At 38.0% G+C, this 20,563-nt stretch overlaps 1 protein-coding gene across 1 annotated transcript in view; it reads right to left on the bottom strand.

The window, feature by feature from the left end:
- NELL2 (neural EGFL like 2) overlaps window positions 1-6,264 on the bottom strand; it is a 334,778-nt gene extending 328,514 nt beyond the window's left edge. Inside the window, exons 1-2 of the mRNA XM_057701965.1 lie at window positions 5,761-6,264; window positions 5,184-5,312 (exon numbers count right to left, since the gene is read on the bottom strand). Coding sequence (XP_057557948.1) covers window positions 5,184-5,312; window positions 5,761-5,815 — 184 coding nt within the window. The 5' untranslated portion in view covers window positions 5,816-6,264. The remainder of the gene's footprint in view (window positions 1-5,183; window positions 5,313-5,760) is intronic.
- Window positions 6,265-20,563: the final 14,299 nt, after the last annotated feature.

Here is a 20,563-nt window from a genome sequence, read left to right as displayed (position 1 = left end):
CTAAGCTTTCTGCCACTATTTAACAAAGATATCCTTTCCTCTAGTTTCTAATAACACGTTCCTGATTTCTATCTGAGACCTCACTAGTATTGCATTTAATGTCCATATCTCTGCAAACAGTCTGATCATGACAGTTTAGGTATTCTCTAAGGTGATTTGAGTTTTCTTTACCATGTTCTCCCATCTTCTTCTGAGTCCTCACTAGTAGGATCACCAACGTCCATATTCCTACTAACAGTCTATTCAGTGTAATCTAGCCTTTTTCTATCATGTTCCTCAAAACTCTTCCAGCTTATGCGTATTGCCCAATTTCAAAGCCACTTCCACAGTTTTAGGTATTTCTTACAGCATCCCCCATTTCCATGTATCAAAATCTGTATTAGTTTCCTACTGCTGCTAAAGCAAATCACCACACACTTAGTGGCTTAAATCAACACATATTTATTATTTCACATATCTGGAGGTCAGAAGTTCAAACTGAATCTCACTGGGCTAAAATCAAGGTGTCAGCTATGCTGTCTTCGTACTGGACACACTAAATGAAAATCTGTTTTCTTACTTTCGAAATTCTGTCCGCATTCTTCGGTCATGGCCCACTTTTAACTTCATAGCCAGCAGTGGCAGGTCTAGTCATTCTTCTTTGCACCACTCTGACACTGACTCTTCTATCTCTGTCTTCTAGATTCAAAAGACCTTTGTGATTACATGAGACTTACCCAGATCATCCAAGATAGTCTCCTTATTTGAAGGGCAGATGATTTGCAACCTTAATTCCTCCCTGACATGTAACAACATACAATCTGTTCATAGGCTTAGGATGTGAACATCTTTGAGGGACTATTATTCTGCCCACCACAATATATCTTGTATAATGACAGATTTCATTTCTTCTGTATAAATATGATCTACCATGCTTTCTTCATTTGCTTCATCTCATAACACTTACATTTCCACTACTCTGGATTTCTTCCATTTTCTCAAAAGCACCACGCTCATTTCAGGCCAGGATCTTTGCTCATGCTACTTCCTTTGCCTGTGTTACACTTCCTTTCTAAATCCCCAAAGCGCCTCTTCCCCAGACTACCCTTATTTATCCTTCAGCTATCAGCTCAGCTTAAATGACTCTCCTTCAAAGACAGTTTCCTTGATCCTATGACTCCCTAAACAAGAATGTAGATTCCCATTCCATCCTTAGTTTTTTTCCATATCATTTATCCTAATAGTGATTAAATTATTACCTGTGTAATTGTTTGTTTAATGACTATTTTTAAGATACTATGAAAGTAAAGTTCTAACTTCATTTGTTAAATGCTTAACACCTAGCAGAATAGTAATTGCACAAAAGAATTTTTCATAACATTTATAATTAAGGGTACTGAAGCTCATAGAAATTAAGTAACTTCGCCACAGAAACAAAACTAATGAAATTCCACTTGGGTCTAACTGGTTTCTAAGCCCATCTCTTAGTCACTGTGTTATTCTGTTTTAATGGGGCATCAGTGACCATTGTCTCTTAAGTCCACAGATACTCTCTGACCTTCATACTGAACACAAATACTCACTGCCACCTCACTTTCCTTACTGCAGTCATCTTTGCCTAGTCAAGCCAATGACCCACAACAAACGCCCAATTTCATTCCTGTTTTCAAATACTGGCATAAGAGTAGACTTGTGAACATTTTTTTTCCTTTAAAATCTTAAAGTTCTTTAAAAATAATTACTAAAAAATTTATTTTCCAATGACCAACTCTGGGGGAAAAAATGCTTTGATTTTATCTACTTCTCTTCTGGGGATTAATGACATTATAAAATCTGTGAACACCTTAGAAGAAAGTTTATTAAATTAACAGAGGAAACTATCTAGTTTGGGAACCTGGCCAGACAAAATGTTAAAACCAAAGATCTAAAAATCATGCTAGAAAGTCCTAGAACTATACTTCTGTATACTCGCAATCTTGGTCTCTCATGTGCAAAGAGGAAAGAACATTATTATAATCATTATCTTGAAGAATACTCCCCACACTTTAAACAAGGTTCGTAAAATTCTATTTATAATTGCACTAGCCGTTAACATTTCAGAATTCTTTACAATCTTTAATAGGTCTTTTAATTGTCAGCAACTGGTCCTATATTTTTTAAAAATGTGTATTTTTGTGGCTAGTCAGACTGCAGCTAGAAATACATGGAAGATCTTGATAATCAAGATTCTAAGCTGTCGCCTGGTCAGTTTTTTCTTCTAAAAATTATTATAATTGGCACAGATCAAAAGCCACATGTATCAGCAGATGATCTAATTTAGCATCTTATTACATCAATTTCCAAATAAACCAAATTTCAACAACAACAAAAAGACTTTAGTGATGCTATATATGATAAAAATCAGATATGACTTTGAAATATATTTCTACTTGCTTTTATTATATATATAATAAATATAATAGTTACTAAGTAATAGCAGATTCATATTGTACAATAATTTACAGAGACTAGTTATGAAAAGTAATGAATTATAAGCATATTAAAAAAACAATAAAGAGAAGAATGAAATAACCAAACGGAAAAGCAATATTAAGTGAGCAAAAATCACTGGGAAATTATATGTTGAGATTAATTTAAAGATAAGAGACAAAAGAAGACAGTTACATTACTGCACAAGAGATTTGATGGTTCAAAAATCTCTTCCATCTATTTGGAACACATCTGATAGCACAAAGTAACTTATCTGATAGGTTTATGTGAAATCTGAGAGCATTTCACAGGTTTTGTGATGTGTTACTATTCCTGCGCTGACATTTTACAGACCATACAAAAATATCTGCAGCACCCTCAATTCACTATAAATCGATTCCATAAGATCTTTAGATGCTGAAAGCTTTTGTCTCTCTAAAACCCATGGAACCCCAGTGAAGCAACGGGACTCAGAACTGACTTCTTGAAAACAGTTTCCACAACCTAATAGCAGAGAAAAGACCTCTCCAAGGTAATGTAGAACTGTCAAGCAGGGCCTGAGGTCCACCTGTTGTCAATTTTATAATCTAAATCTGAGAATAAGAGAAGTCATTAGAGCATAATAAACACATCAGTGATACATGCCTACTGAGAAAACAGCAGGTAGCAAATACTTGCTGATTGATTGGCTATATGAAATAAGGTCCATAATTTGGCAAGAAATAAAACTTTACATCTCCAAATCTTGTAAACTATATTTGTTAGGCATTTACTCTGTCTAAATATTGGGCTTGGTATCAACAAGGAAACAAAAACAATTCATCAGTATGCACTGATATGTAGTAAGTATGGACAATTCATTCACAACACAATGCCTACCTTGAAGAACTGACAATTTACATAAAAATGAAGACTAAACATCTCTTTTAAAAACTTAACCAGGAAAAGATATTGGTGCCTTGAGACTACTTCCTAGAAACTGGCTAGCATCAGAACATAAAATGCACAGTTCTGAAGGTTTCTATTTGTGACAGCTCAGACACTCTGCTGAGAAAGCCAAGAAGAACACCAATATAATTTAAAGGAACTTTGGAAATTTTAAGGGCACTTTAATGCCATTTGTTTATCAGGAGCTTTAGCTTCTGTAAAGCTTTCCAGTTAATCAAATTGGCAATCCTGAAATAATTTTGTTTCTAGCTCACAGGGATTAAAAAATCAGAGACTGAAAAAAAAGAAGAAAAAGAAAAAAACAGAACCTTAACTCTAATGACACTTTTATCCCACTCTGTGAATTTTGCTGACAGTCTAGTCTTATTTCCTTTATTAAATTTAGTCATTGGTTTTAAGGATTCAGTATTCAAATCACACCCCCACTCCCCACCAAAAAAAAAAAAAAAAAAAAGACTTTTAAGTAAAATATTATCATGAATATCCATCACAATAAAAGCATTTAGTAGGCTCACCATAATTAAAACAGAAAATTGCATTTAACTTATTGTAAGCATAAACTTGCTTTAAATAAATGCAACACGTCAATTTCTTCCTTTTCCAACTGTAAGCTTTGGTGTTACTGTCCATGGTGACACATACTGGCTACATAAGGCAACAACACCACCACAGAAACACTCACGTTTTATTTTATGCCTATTTCTTGGTGGCAAATTTGCTGAACTGGTTTCATTTTGCATATCCAACTCTTTAGTAATTACGAGTTGCACTTTTTTTGAAGCCACAGCACCAAAATCACAGAAGAAAAATCTGGGTGGGGTGGGGAGAAGATGCTTTAGTCAGTCCATCAGATATATCAAACCAAATTCCATTGCTCTTTTGCCTTCATCTGTACTTCACCATATGTGAAACTAGTCTTCCTGTATGTGTTTAGCTACCTTTTAGAAGCTCATGTTACAGCATCTTCCCACAACGAAGCAATCTTCAAAAGCGTTGGTAAATCAAAACTGAAGGCTTGATGCACCGGAATTTGCTTCTGACTACATAACACATCTAAATAAAAATTTAAATGTCGACACTTGTGCATAGCCAAAGTCCAGTGACTTCAAAAAAAAAAAAAGTTTTAAAATCCTAAGTACACGATTAATGGTGAGACAAAGTATACTTCTGAATCAACATTTATTTGAAATAGTTTCAAAATAATTTTTAAGAGACCTATTTCCTTTCTCTTGTCACTGATGGAGACGAATCTATCTTTCAATAAGGAATCTTGTCTCAAATATAGTGTGTTTGTGATATAGTGTGTTAAAACTACTGAAAGACATTAATTTTCCACAAAGCTACCCACATAAAGAAAGATATTCCTCCCCACTGGGCACCCTTGTACCTGAAACTTTCAGAGAGTAGTGTCTTAACTAGGATTAAGCTACCTTATCTCCTACCTAAATCAATTTCACCCAAATGAGGCGTCTGTGTTACAATTCATTGTTTCCCAGGCTCCAAAATCAACCATCTGCCATCGGAGTTTCCCCACAGTAATTAAGGGACTATCCATTAGAACTGGCAAGAGTACAAAGTAAGAAAGAGGAGGGGGCGGGAGAAGAGAGAAACCAAGTCACTTAAAAAGAGATGAAAGGTGTGTGTATTTCACACTGACCCCTCCACATCTCAGCTCAGATACTGTCATCCATGAGGCAAAACAGAAGTTAGGAGGAGCGCTCAGGCCAGCTCCTGCCGGGGGTAATCCGAACTGAAACCACACTGGGAACTGAGCACGCTCCTCATACCTTGGAAGAGAAAGGCTTTCGTCCCATTATGCAGCCCGGGCACCTGGCGCACTCCGGTCGTGGACTCCCCAAGTTCTAACTCCGTTAAGACGTCAATCTGTAGGGAGGGGTCCACACCAAGCCCCCAAACTGGTGGGTGTGGGGGAGGGAGGAGGAAAGAAAGAAAAAGCTCCATCAAAATACAAGCCTCTTCCTCCAGGGCAGCAAAGAACCGCGTCTGAGAGACAATATCGGAAACTGACGACGAGAGGCGACTCCCTCCGCTGCCGAGAGCCTTACCTGAGATCAGCAACCAAGCTTTAAATAGCGGAGCACCCAGTCCCATTTCCGTGACCTACTTTAAACCCCTCTCGGTGCAAAGTTCCCCTCGGCCCTCAGACCCTGGACTAGGCGTGTGACCCGCCCTTTGGTCTCCAAGACAAGCACAGAAAAAATGCAAATCCAAACCCATCCCCTACTCCAAGCTTCCCACTCCAGACCTACTTCAGGTGGAGGAAAAGAGAGGCTCCCCAGGTAGCCTGGGCTGCCCCGAGGCGGGGGCCATCCCTTCTCCCGCCCCAGCTCTGCGGCCACTCACCTGCTCCGAGACCGAAGAGCAAACAAAATGTTCTCAGTAAGACCCGAGACTCCATGGTGTGGATCTGCTCAGTCCATCGTCTCCCTCTTTAAAAATAAAAAATAAAAATCGAAGAGGTTCTTGGAATCAAGTGGGAAAAATAGCGTTTGTCTTTCCTGCCGCTGCCTTGGATTTACTGATTAGCAAGATTAGTACAATTCGGTTGCCTAAGCAAAAAAAGGGAGGACCCCCCAGGCACGTGAAGAACTTAGACCCGCCAATGCGCACATCCTTCCCACACGCAGAGCCCAGGCGGCGAGGTTCGGGCTGGGAGGGGGCCCGGAGGGAGGGGTCGGACTTGCCGGAGGCTTCTCCGCTGGGGAATTAGCTCCGGAGCCGAATCAAAGCAACCGAAGGCACGCACACCCGGAAGAAGGGAGGCCGCCCCAAGAAAGCCAGGGCTGGGGCGGCCCCGCACCCGCCCGCCTCCCCCGCCGCCCGAACCTGTTGTAGAGGCAGAGACAATGGAGAGAGCGCCGGGAGACGCGCGGAGGAGACACGGCTCCTCCGGGAGGGCGGGGCGGCCGGGGAGGAGGAGGGAGGGAACCCGAGGGCGAGGCCGCGCGCCTCGCGTCCCTCTCCCGCGCGGGCTCCTCGGTCCCCGAGCCCCGTCTAGAGAGCCCCGGAGTCGCTGCAGCCGCCGCCCTCCTCCTCCCTCCCTCACCGACCCCGGCAACGCCAACCTCCTTCGGGGTCGCAACATCTTATTTCAAGGTGCTAAGTTGATGGGCGGTCTTTGACCTCACCCCTCGATTTCGGGCGCGTGTCTGGAAAGACGGAGAGCGAGAGCAAGGACCACCCAACCGCAGACGCGCTCGCCCGCCCTTTAGGAGGGAAGCCCGCGTGCAATCGCGCAGCCCCGGGGACGAGAGAGGGGACTCCCTCTGGGGGTTTGCGGAGGAAGACTTCTAAGACAAGCGAGACTCCCGTGGTGGGGCTGGAAGTACAGAAAAACTGGCGGAGACGGGTGGCAAGCCTGGGAAGCCCTGGGAGCGCTGGGGGAGAGGTTCCCTGCCCAGGGCGGGGCGCTGGAGAGCGCCGGGGAGAACTTAGCCGGGAACTGCTGGACAGCGCCAGGACCTCGCGCGCCCCCTGCCAAACACAGCGCCCAGACCCGGGTCTGGCTCTCCAGCACAAGCACACAGCAGGAGGCAAGGGCAACCCAGTCAGCGTGCCTGCCCATGCCCAAAGGAAGAGATAAGATAGGAGAGAGAGAGAGAGAGAATACGACACCCATGAGCGATGGGGTCAAGGGGTGGAGAAATGAGCAGAAGACGACGATAGAGCCTGGGCAAGAGAGAAGAGCCACCCCATCGCTGCCCACACTCGTGCAGCTCCTACCCACCCCTCACCATATGCGCTGAGACCGTAACAGTGAGGTCATTTGAGATCTAATTCACAGCAGGCAAAAGTATACTCAAGGTTAACAGTATACAATATTTCTCTATCTAGTCCTGAAATTTTGAGGTAAATTTTGAATAATGATGTTAAAGTCTCATACTGAAAAAGTAAGTTTCAAAAACGATTAAAATATTAAATCTGTACAAAGATCAACTGAGTTTCTTAACTTTCCACCCAAACAAGTAGATTCTGAATTCTCCAAAAGGATCCTACACAGCTCGTTACCAAAATACCCACTGGGTAGAATCTGAGGCTTCAGCGGAGCAATATGTACTATATTATACTATAATGGGATGAGGGGAACATATTTAGCTCTGTCCTTCGAATTTTTAAGGGAAAAAAGTCAGAATCGGGAAGCTTTTTCAAATTAAGTTTTGATGATCTCGCCTTGTCACTTTTTCCACTTGGTTGTATTTGTAATTTTGTAAACTTTGAGAAATATGCCAGTACTCCTATGTGAGGAAGTATTGCTTTATGTAACTTTGTAAATTTGCAAAACTACACAAAATGAAATTAATGTAATGGAATTAAATTAATCCAAAGGAAATTATTCATCAGGAAATTAAAGATCTTTTTATAGCAGTACAACCAAAATAATGAATTGTAATAAGTATCTACAAAGGTTATATTAAATATTGAAAGATAAAATGAGAGGAAAAGTAAATATACATATACACATATTTACATGTAGAAATTCTCCCAACCTACCTGCACTCAAGCAAATCATAGAATCAGGGGGACTAACCAGCCTCTGACTCTCACCTATGACAAGCTGGTGGTTAGTAAACTTGTCACATGCACTTATGCTCCCCCCAGAAGAGTGGTATTTTGTATCCAAAATTATTCCAGTTGAACCTGCCATGGTAAATATGTGACCAATTAAATTTATGGAAACTATTAAAACATGAGTACAGAGAAGAGTTGTTTCCATAAAACTAAAGTGCAAAGCTTTAGAAAAACATAGTAAAAGTGAATCATTGTATTAGGGCAGAGGTTCTCAACTTGGGCAAGGTTCTTAACCTTAGAGCTATTGACATTTTAAGGTTGGATAGCTCTTTTTAAGGATTGCCTGTGCCTTGTAGGATGACTAATAACATCTCTGGTCTTTACCCACTAAATGCCAATATTTTTAACATTCCATTTTATCTATATGTCATTATTATATCATTTTGTGTAGCTTTTTAAACTGCTGTTATAGGGAATACAATATACATACTTTTCACCATCTACTCTAAAGTCCATATGTTACTTCAATTAGAATGTAGGAACTTTACCACCATATTGGTCCCTTTATCCTCACCCCTTTATGTTGTGATTCTCTTACATACTAAACAGACCCTTTATACAATGTTAAAATTTTTGCTTGCAATCATTGTGATAGGCATAATAATGCCCTCTTCCCCAAGACACACACACACACACACACACACACACACACAGGAACACAGCCTCTCCAGTACCTTGACGTTAGCCCAGTGAAATCCATTTTATTCTTCTGAACTACAGAACAGTACAATAATAAGATAAATTTCTGTTGTTTTAATCACTAAATTTGTGGTCATTTGTTTTAGCATTCACAGAAAACTAATATAAATACTAACCACAAATTAAAGTTCAGTCAAAAGGTAGATTCTATTAACCCTAAAAGAATTCTCTTCTATTCATAAATGCATCTCAAAGATAAACAAAATTTTCAAGATTTTTTTATTCATAGATGAACATTAAATAAAGCAGGGAAAAAATTCCCAAATGCTAGAGGAAAACAGAGTTAGTTGAAAATTGGAAGAAAAAAGAGTGACTCATGCAATGATTGGGAGAGGGTAGGACACAGGGTTTCTGACACAATAGGGGCCTTAAGACAATGGAGTAGGACTTTAACATCCATATAAGACCTGGAAACAATGAGTTATGGCCAAAGCCAGACGAGGTAAAGATGTTAGTTATCCCTCCAATAAAAATAGGGAGATTTGAAGGATTATATTATACATACATACACATATATTTTGCACATTGGCCCAAGAATTGACAAAAATGCTTGCCAGCTGCACATGACCATGAACATAGGTGGAAAACAAAGTCACCTATAACAAATGTCAAATCTCAAGCCTTGACACTTACAAGCACATGGTCCAAAATTACAACTGCACTGGTGTAAGAAATTCTAAAATCAAAACTTCGAATAAAACCCCTAGAGTCGGGCTTCCTAGGTGGCGCAGTGGTTGAGAATCCACCTGCCAATGCAGGGGACACGGGTTCAATCCCTGCTCCAGGAAGATTCCACATGCCACGGAGCCACTAAGCCCATGCGCCACAACTATGGAGCCTGTGCTTTAGAGCCTGTGAGCCACAACTGTTGAGCCCATGTGCTGCAACTACTGAAGCCCACGAGCCTAGAGCCTGTGCTCCGCAACAAGAGAGGCCACGGCAATGAGCAGCCCACACACCACAATGAAGAGTAGCCCCCACTCACCGCAACTAAAAAGAAAGCCCGCACACAGCAAAAAAGACCCAACACAGCCAATAAAATAAATAAATAAATTTATTAAAACAAAAAACAAAAAAAAACACCCTAGAGTCTCCTTAAGAAGCAAATGTAAAAATTCTATTAAGGGAACTACCACAACTTCTGTCATATAAGAGAAAAAATTCTGATGAAGATATAGTCACAATAAAATAATAATAATAACATAACAATAATAAATTGCATTGAAGTAAAATACCATGAAAACCAGTCAGGAGACAAACACACAAAAGAAGAGGATTAGTATCTCATGAACTCAGAATATCAGAAAAACATGATCATAAAGTATTAAAAATATATATATTTTAAATGATTGGAGTTTTATTAAGGAATAGAAAAAATAATGAACAGAACTGTATGAGGAAATATTGGGCAGATTTCAAAGAAAACCAAATAGAACTTCTAGAAATAAAAGTATATTAAAAAAAGTTTTAAAAAACCTTAGCTATAAAAAGCAGCAGATAAAATATAGCTGAAAATTAGCAAACCAAAAAATCTGGGAATGAAAAATATCTGAAGATATTACTCAAAATCTGTCAAGAATGATAAAAAGATGGAAAACATGAAAAATGTTACAATTAGAAGATCCAACACACAATTACTTAGAGTTGTAAAATAAGAGACTAAAGAGAATGGAAGTAGATAGTGTTATTGGAAATATTGAAATGAATAAGAGTGAAAGCTTTCAAGATTTAAAGCATGCATGAGAATCTAATCCTGGGTGAGATTGAATAAGCACACCTCACCCTCTCTCTCTGAATGCTACCAAACCTGGACAAAATGCATGGAGTATTGGAGGACTCTGAAAATTAAGTAGTAGCAAGCCTTTTGAGAAAGAAGACCAGAGTTCAAAACGCCACCACAGTGGCAGTGAGTACTTCTAAGAAATACACCATCACTCAAGTCACAGACAGACTCTGGGTGAGACACACATGAGATAAATCTGAATATACTACAAAGTCTTTAAAATCTCTCCAAAGAAGGCTAGTCAAAGCTCATAGTCAAAATCCAATGGGGCCAATTGCCTGCTTTTTAAAAAAAAATTGACATTCTCCATAGTACTTAAAATTCATAGTACTTAACAATATTCAAATGTTCCAAATGTAATCTGAAATTATTTGGCATGTGAAAAACTATGGAAACTTCAACTTACATGAGAAAAATAAAATCAACAGATACCAATGCCAAGATGACACAGATGTCGGAATTATCTGAAAAAGACATTTTAAAAGGTATTATAAAAATACTCCATAAAATAAGGGCAAACACTCTTGAAACAAAAGACAGAAAGTAGCAGCAAATAAATAGAACATATAAAAAAGAACAAAGTGGAAATTTTAGAACTGAAATTTAAAAACTCATTAGAATGGGCTCAGTAGCAGAATGGAGATGCCAGAAAGAATAAGTGAACTTGAAGACAGATCAATTGAAATGATGCAATCTGAACAACAGAGAGAAGTTTGGGGTTTTTTGTTTCTTGATTTTTGGCTTTGCTTTTGTTTTGTTTTGTTGTTGTTTGATTTTAAGTGAATATAGCAACAGGAACCTATGAGACAGAATCAAAATAACCTTAATGTTATTAGGGTCTCAGGAGAGGAAAAAGAGTTCAATAGCAAAAAAAAGCCTTTCAAGAAATAATGGCCTATGAGCTTCCCTGGTGGTGCAGTGATTAAGAATCCACCTGCTAATTTAGGGGACACGGGTTCGAGCCCTGGTCCGGGAAGATCCCACATGCCATGGAGCAACTAAGCCCATGAGCCACAACTACTGAGTCACATCCACAACTTCTGGAGCCAACACTCCTAGGGCCCATGCTCTGCAACAAAAGAAGCCACCACAATGAGAAGCCTGTGCACTGCAACAAAGAGTAGCCCCTGCTCACCACAACTAGAGGAAGCCTGTGTGCAGCAATGAAAACCCAATGCAGTCAAAAATAAATAAAAAATACATAAATAAAATTTTTTAAAAAAGAATATCTATAAGAACTGGTTACCAACAAACCTGTTCTAAAAGAATTCCTAAAGGAAGTCCTGCAGATAGAATGGAAATGATAACAGAAAGACAACCAGCATATCAGGAATGAAGAAATAGCAATAGAAATGGTAAATATCTGGGTAAACATAATAGATTAGTCTTCTCTGAGTCTTATAAAACATGTTTGATGCTTTTATTAGTTTTCTAATGATGTTATAATAAATTACCACAAACTTGGTGCCTTACAAAAACACAAATTTATGATCTTACAGTACTGTAGGTCATAAATCTGACACTAGTCATCAGGCTAAGCTCAAAGCATTGACAAGGCTGTATTCCTTTCTACAGTAGAATCCATTTCCATACCTTTTTCAACTTTTACACATTCCTTGGCTCATTGGCCCCTTCTCCTATCCTCAAAGCCAGCAGCAGCAGGCTAAGTCCTTCACACAATGCATTCTCTCTGATTCTCTGACTACAGTTTGGAAAGGTCCTTAACTTCTAAGGACTTATATGATGACACTGGGCTACCTCATAACCTAGGGTAATTAGAAGGCTCCTAACCTTAATCACATGTGCAAAACTCCTTTGCCACAGTCATAGGTTCTGGGAATTAGAGTGTGGATATCTTTGGGGAGCCATTCTTCTGGCTACCATAATGATTGAAAGAAAATATTTTAAAGTAACTCCGAAGGGATTTCAATGTGTGTAGATTTAATACATAAGACAACCACAAAATAAAGAGATGAGGATAAAGGGACCAATATGGTGGAAAAGTTTCTATATTCAAACTGAAGTGTTAATATATGGACTCTAAGTAGACAGTGAAAAGTTAAGTATGTATATTGTATTCACCAGAACACTAACTTAAAAAGCTATACAAAGAGATATAGCTGAAAGACAGAGTAGATAAAATAAAATGGAATATTAAAAATATTCAGATAATTTGAAAGAAGACAGGAAAAGGATTAAGAAACAGATAAAAGAAGGAACAAAGAGAAAAGAAATAATAATATGGAAAACGAAAATCCAAACATATCCATATTGCATTAAATGTAAATGGATTAAAAGACCAACAATTAAAATACCAAGATTATCAGAATGGACTTGAACAATGTACCCCAAATATGGGCTATTAAAAGATACTCATTTCAAATATAATCTGGTAAATTTAAGGCAAAAGTATTAAGAAGAGATATACAATGTAAACATGAATCAAAAGAAAGTTAGAGTGGCTATACTAATATCATAAAAAGTAAATCTAGAGCAAAGAAAATTACCAGGGGTAAAGAGGTACATTACATAAAAATATAATGGTCGATTCACAAAGAAGACATAACAATCCTACATGCATATGCACCTAATAGCAAAACTTCAAAATACATGAAACCCTAGGTGACAGAACTGAAGAAAGAAATAAGAAAATCCACAATTATATTTAGAAACTCCCCACAGTCCTCTCTCATAACCAATGGAAATCGCTAGTCCCAGATACTTTCAATGCCAAAATCCATCAAATATTCAAATAAAAAATAAATCTTCCAGAAAATAGGAGGGAATATTTCCCAACTCTTTTTATGAGACTAGCATTACCAAAACCAGTCAAAGATGATACAAAACAAGAAAGGAAATTAGAACACAGACACAAAAATATACCTTTTGAACATGGGTACAAAATTATCTTCTGAACATACATGTAAACTTGTCTATAAGATATTAGTAAATCAAATCTAGCAAAATATAAAAAAGAATAATAAACTGCAAAAAAGTAGGGTTCATCCCAGGAATGCAAGGTTGAGTCAATATTTTAATCAATCAGTATAATCTATCATATTTACAATCTAAAGAAGATAAATTATGTGATCATATCAAATGATGCAAGAAAAGCATTTGACAAAATTCAACAACTGTTGATAACAAAATAAATAACTTATTTCAAAGTAAAAGTAGGAGGAAATCTCAGAATAATAAAGGCTATTTTAAAAAGTCATACATTAACAAGGCAACATCATGTTGAAGTTTCTAATCAATTCAATGAGCCAAGAAATAAAAGCCATTCAGATTGGAAAGGAAGAAAAAGTTTTTTCCCTATATGATTTGGTCATCTACATTTAAACATTCCCAAAGCATCTATAAGAAAAAGCTGCTAGAATTAGTGAGTTTAGCAATGTTACAATGCCAACATACAGAAACAAATCATGTTTCTACGTTAGCAAGGAATAACTGAAAATATAAATAAAAAACAATACCATTTTTAAATAACATTAAAAAACATAAAATACTTATGGAGAAATCTAAACATAGACAAGATTTTACGCTGAAAACTACAAAATATTGCTGAGTGAAATTAAAGGAAGACCTAAGTGGATGAAAAGATTTACCATGCTCATTAATAAGAAGGTTTAGTATTTTTAAGGTATTTAATACACCCTTGAATCTACAGATTCAAGACAGTCAAAATCTCAGTAGGCTTTTTGGTAACAATTGACAAGCTGATTATAAAATTTATATAAAATATACAATGGAATACTACTCAGCCATAAAAAAGAACAAAATAATGCCATTTGCAGTAAGATGTATGCAACTAGAGATTCTCATACTATGTGAAGTAAGCTAGAAAGAGAAATACAAATACCATATGATATCAGTTACATGTGGAACCTAAAGTATGACACAAATGAACTGATCTATGAAACAGAAACAGACTCACAAACACAGAGAACAGACTTGTGGTTGCCAAGGGGAAGGGAGTTGGAGGAGGGATGGAGTGAGAGGTTAGGGTTTGCAGATGTAGGCTTATATATATATATCATGGATAAACAACAATATCCTACTGTATAGCACATAGAACTACATTCAGTATCCTATGATAAACCACAATGGAAAAGAATATTAAAAAAAGAATGTGTGTATACACATATATACATATATGAATCACTTTGTTTTACAGCAGTAATTACCACAACATTGTAAATCAACTATACTTCAATAAAGAAATAAATTTAAAACATTAAAAAATAAAATTCACATAGAAAAGCAAAGAAAATTAAAAAGCCAAAAAAACTGAAAAAGCACAAAATTGAAAATCATTTCAACCTTACAGGACATTTGGTCCTATCTAAAATGTTCATAAGACATTTGGTCCATGACTAAAGGTCCTTGATATTTGGTTATATTTGGTCCTGCCCCAAAGGACCATAGAGACATTTGGTCCATGCCAAAAGGGGATATTTTTCATGTTCTAAAACCATCTGGCATGAACCAAATATGCTCATAGATATTTTGGATAGGACCAAATATCAAGGACCCTTTAGCACGGAACAAATGTCTTATGGATGTTTTGGACAGAAAAAAATGCTGACTTCAAGATCATACTATAAAGCTACAGTAATCAAGTTGGTGTGGTGATGGGATAAGGATAGACATATCTACCAATGGAATAAAATAAAAAGTACAGGAATAGACTCACATATATGTGATTGATATTTTTTTAAGAACTTTTATTGAGATACAGTTAACAGACAATAAACAGCATATATTTAGAGTGTACAATTTGGTATCCCAATCTCCCAATTCATTCCCCCCCCCCCAATCCTCCCCGCTTTCCCCACTTGGTGTCCATGTGTTCGTTCTCTACATCTGTGTCTCTTTTTCTGCCTTGCATTTCCTCTTTCATAGTTGTTAGCATCTGCCTTATGTATTGAGGGGCTCCTATATTGGGTGCATATATATTTATAATTGTTATCTCCTTTTCTTGAATGGATCCCTTGATCTTTATGTAATGTCCTTTCTTGTCTCTTGTAACATTTTTTATTTTAAAGTCTATTTGATCTGATATGAGTATTGCTACTCCAGCTTTCTTTTGACTTTCATTTGCATGGAATATCTTTTTCCATCCCCTCACTTTCCATCTGTATGTGTGCCTAGGACTGAAGTGGGTCTCTTGGAGACAGCATATATATGGGTCTTGTTTTTGTATCCATTCAGCCAGTCTGTGTCTCCTGGTTGGAGCATTTAGTCCATTTACATTCAAGGTAATTATTGATATGTATGTTCCTATTACCATTTTCTTAATTGTTTTGTTTTTGTTTTTGGAGGTCCTTCTCTTCTCTTATGTTTCCCACTTAGAGAAGTTCCTTTAGCATTTGTTGTAGGGCTGGTTTGGTGGTGCTGAATTCTCTTAGCTGTTGCTTGTCTGTAAAGCTTTTGATTTCTCCATCGAATCTGAAGGAGATCCTTGCTGGGTAGAGTATTTTTGGTTGTAGGTTCTTCCCTGTCATCACTTGAAATATATCATGCCACTTCCTTCTGGCTTGCAGAGCTTCTGCTGAGAAATCAGCTGTTAACCTGATGGGAATTCCCCTGTATGTTATTTGTCGTTTTTCCCTTGTTGCTTTTGGTAACATTTCTCTGTCTTTAATTTTTGTCAGTTTGACTGCTGTGTGTCTTGGTGTGTTTCTCCTTGGATTTATCCTGCCTGGGACTCTCTGTGCTTCCTGGACTTCGGTAGCTATTTCCTTTCCCATGTTAGGGAAGTTCTCAACTATAATCTCTTCCAATATTTTCTCCAGTCCTTTCTTTCTCTCGTCTCCTTCTGGGACCCCTATAATGTGAATGTTGGTGCGTTTAACATTGTCCCAGAGGTATCTTAGGCTGTCTTCAGTTCTTTTCATTCTTTTTTTCCTTATTCTTTTCCACATCAGTGATTATCACCATTCTGTCTTCCAGGTCACTTATTCACCCTTCTGCCTCCGTTAATCTGCTATTGGTTCCTGCTAGTGCATTTTTCATTTCAGTTATTGTGTTGCATATCTCTGTTTGTTTGCTCTTTAATTCTCCTAGGTCTTTGGTAAACTTTTCGATCTTTGCATCCAGTCTTTTTTCAAAGTCCTGGATCATCTTCACTATCATTATTCTGAATTATTTTTCTGTAAGGATGCCTATCTCCTCTTCATTTAGTTGTTTTTCTGGGGCTTTATCCTGTCCCTTCATCTGGCACAAAGTCCTCTGCTTTTTCATTTTCTCTAACTGTCTGTGGCTGTGGTTTTCAGTTCCACAAGATGAAATACTGCTGATATTGCTTGATACTGCTGTCTGCCCTCTTGTGGAGGAAGCTATCTAGGAGGCTGGTTCTTGCTTCCTGATGGGAGGGACTGATGGTGGGTAGGGCTGGGTGGGTGGAGCTCAGTAAAACTTTAATCTGTTTGTCTGCTAATGGATAGGGCTGTGTTCACACCTTGTTGGTTGTTTGGCCTGAGGCTACGTAGCACTGGAGCTTACAGGCTCTTTGGTGGGGCTAATGGCAGACTCTGGGAGGGCTCACGCCAATAAGCACTTCCCAAAACCCCTGCTTCCAGTGCCCCTGCCTCCTCGGTGAGCCACAGCTGCCCCCCACCTCAGCAGGCAACCCTCCAACACCAGCAGGTAGGTCTGGTTCAGTCTCCTATGGGGTCACTGCTCCTTCCTGCTGGGTCCTGGTGAGCACACTTTCTTGTGTGCCCTCAAAGAGTGGAGTCTCTGCTTCCACCAGTCCTGTGGAGGTTCTGCAATCAAATCCCGCTGGCTTTCAGAGTCTGATTCTCTGGGGATTCCTCCTCTCGTTGCTGGACTCCCAGGTTGGGAAGCCTGATGTGGGGCTCAGAACCGTCAGTTTAGCGGATGTACTTCTGCAGTATAACTGTTCTCCAGTTTGTGAGACACCCACCCAGCATTTATGGGATTTGATTGCAACGCGATTGCGCCCCTCCTACCGTCTCATTGCAACTTCTCCTTTGTCGCTGGATGTGGGGTGTCATTTTTGGTGAGCTCCAGTGTCTTTCTGTCGATGATTGTTCAGCAGTTAGTTGTAATTCCGGTGCTCTTACAAGAGGGAGTGAGCGCACATCCTCCTACTCTGCCATCTTAATCCTATCTCTCATGATTGATATTTTTAAAAAGGCACTTAGATATTTCAATTGATAAAGGATAATTTTTTTTAACAATGACTCTTGAACAACTTGATATCCATATGGGGAGAAAGGAAGAAGGGAGGGAGGGAAGGGAAGGACAGAGGGAGGGAGGGAGGGAAGGAGGGAGAGGGGAGGAGAGGGCAGGGGGAGAGGGGGAGGAGAGGAGAGAAAGAAGCAGGAGGGGAGAGAATTCTTATTCTAACCTTTATTTTGCACCATGTACAATAATTTACCTTAAGTGGATCACAAGCTTAAGTATAAAAGCTAAAACTTTAAAACTTTTAGAAGAAAACAGGTGAAAATCTTTGTGATTGGGGTTAGGGAAAGATTTCTTAACCAGGGCACAAAATTCACATAAATTAAAAGAAAAATTTGATAAACTGTACTTCAAAATTAAAACTATTTTTCAGAAGACATCATTAAGAAAATTAAGACAAGATACAGAATAAGAAAAAAATGTTTGCAAAATATATATCTAATAAAGGACTTGTATTCATACTATATAAAGAAGTCATACTTCAGTAAGACTAAAGTTTCTTTTAATTTAAAAAGAAAACATGCAAAATATTTAAATAGACTCTTTACCAAAAAAAAGATACACAGATGGCAAAAAGTTAATAAAAATTGCAATATCAGTAGTTATTAAAGAAATGCAAATTAAAACCACAATGAGATGCACACTTATTAGAATGGTTAAAATTAAAAAGACTGACAATTCCAAGTGCCAATAAGATGCAAAATGACATTAACTCTCATTCTTTGCTGGAGGGAATCAAAATGGTACAGGCCATTTGGAAAATTGTTTGGAAGCTTCTCATAAAGTAAAATATTCACTCCTAGGTATTCACCCTAGGAAAATGAAAACAGATTTCCTCACAAAGACTCATAGTAGTTTTATGCATTTTAACCAAATGTAGAAATAACCCAAATGTCCACAGACTGATAAATGGAAAAATAAATTGTGGTAAATTCATACAATGGAACACTATTCAGCAATGAAAAGCAATGAACTACTAATACATGCAGCAATACACTGCTTTCACATGTTGTTGACTGTGACAAAACCTGAGATGATGAGAGGGTGATTCCTGACTAATTTTGTGGTTTCTTTCATTTTATACTAACAATCATCAGAGTACCTTGGTTTCTATCCCAGTATCAAGGCAGAGTGGCTCAGATTTACTTAACCAACCACAGACCTGAACACCTCCCTTACCCCACATGTCTTTTGAAAGGGCCCAACACTCCAAGACTTTTTTGGTGAGGTTTTATCAAAACAATAGAACCACAGAAAATAATAGAATGATTCTGAAAGTATAATTAAACTAGAAGGGGTACAAAGAGATAAAAGGAGATTAAAATACCAAACATAACATTAAAATACCAAAAAAAAAAAAGTATAAAAGAAAAAGGATTAGAAGAAGCAGTATCTCAAAATGAGAATGATTATGTCAATATGTAAAAAAAGAATGGTAAGTGGGAGAAGAGAATTTATATAACCAGGATGCCTTTCTTTCCAATGCACACTCACTTGTGACTGTAGAAGGTAAAAGAGATACCCATTTGGGACATGGAAGAGAGTTAGATTTTAGTCAACATTCTTTATGTTCTCCCCATACTTTGAACTACTCAAACAACTCAACTGAAACTCTCTAAGAAAAATAAGGCAAGTAGTCACTAGTTTGTTCTCTATATCCATAAATCTATTTCTGTTTTGTTAAATACAATTGTTTTGTTTGTTTTACTTTTTAGATTCCAATATAAGTGATAATGTAAAGTATTTTCTTTCTTTGAGTGACTTATTTCATTTAGCATAATACTCTCTAGGTCCATCCATGTATGACTCGTTCAATTAAAAAATCAAATAGAAATGCCTAAAAATTCACTCACAAAAATCATCACAATTTGTAAAAAAAAATCTATTTTGTGCTAGAATACAAATTCTACAAGTGTAGAAATAAATACTGGTGGGAATGTTCGTTGAGTTGAAGATGTGGTTCAAATAAACCATTATATGAAGAGTATAATCATATAATATCTCCTTCCTAAGATAAAAAAAAAAAAAAAATAAGGCAAGTGGTATTTCAAACCCAGTTCTAGGGGCAGCCTGGCAAAAAGAAACATCTTGGAACTTAGTCAGGAGCTTGGGGTCAAGGCCCTGGCCCACCTCTTTCCTGAGCCAAACAACTTCCCTGCACCTGTCATCAGGATAGCATAATAACGAACACCTACCTATGCCATGGCTGCAGAGGATCAAGCCTACTTTGAAAATTTCTGGGTAGTATATAAATGCTAGTTTTTCCTGTTGTTGTCACATTAAACTGTGCCACATCAAGGCTGGCCTGTTTCTGTCATTCCCCTTTGTAATTCAATTACCATAATGCAAAATATTGGTAATTAAAATCGGCCCGTGAAAATAGGAAAGGAAAAGCAAACTGAAAATCTGCAAATGGTTAACTAAATATCACTGTTAGCTAGTGATCCTTGTTAGCTGAAAAATATATTTTTTAATTATATATATATTTATAGTTCTGAGGCCAGGACTGACTTACTGGCTTATCAATAGTCACCAGTCTGCAAGAGCCATGAGTCATCAGTTTAAAAACATATCCCACCATGCAGCCCTTATTTTTAACTGCCAACAGACAAGCAGATTGAGCATTGGCTGCTTTTGCCAATACACTGCAGTACTTAGTGTTCATCTGAGTAGAATAAAGCATCCATGTGGACCCAGCCGGTCTGCTGGCTTCTGGCCTTGCTCAAGGTTTTCTATTAAAGGATAGCGCTTTGCCTAGCATTAAGAGACAAAGTAACCCTCCCCAGAAGAGGTGAAGGCCAGAATATTCTTACTGATATCCAGAAGCCAGCTTTACTTTATATCAGATTTCCCCCTTAACCTTGTAAACTTAACTCCGGAAAT

This window comes from Hippopotamus amphibius, chromosome 12 (assembly GCF_030028045.1).
Source record: "Hippopotamus amphibius kiboko isolate mHipAmp2 chromosome 12, mHipAmp2.hap2, whole genome shotgun sequence".
Classification (NCBI taxonomy): domain Eukaryota; kingdom Metazoa; phylum Chordata; class Mammalia; order Artiodactyla; family Hippopotamidae; genus Hippopotamus; species Hippopotamus amphibius.
The sequence above is the reverse complement of the archived record's forward strand: the minus strand, read 5'-3'. Positions and strand labels throughout refer to the sequence as shown.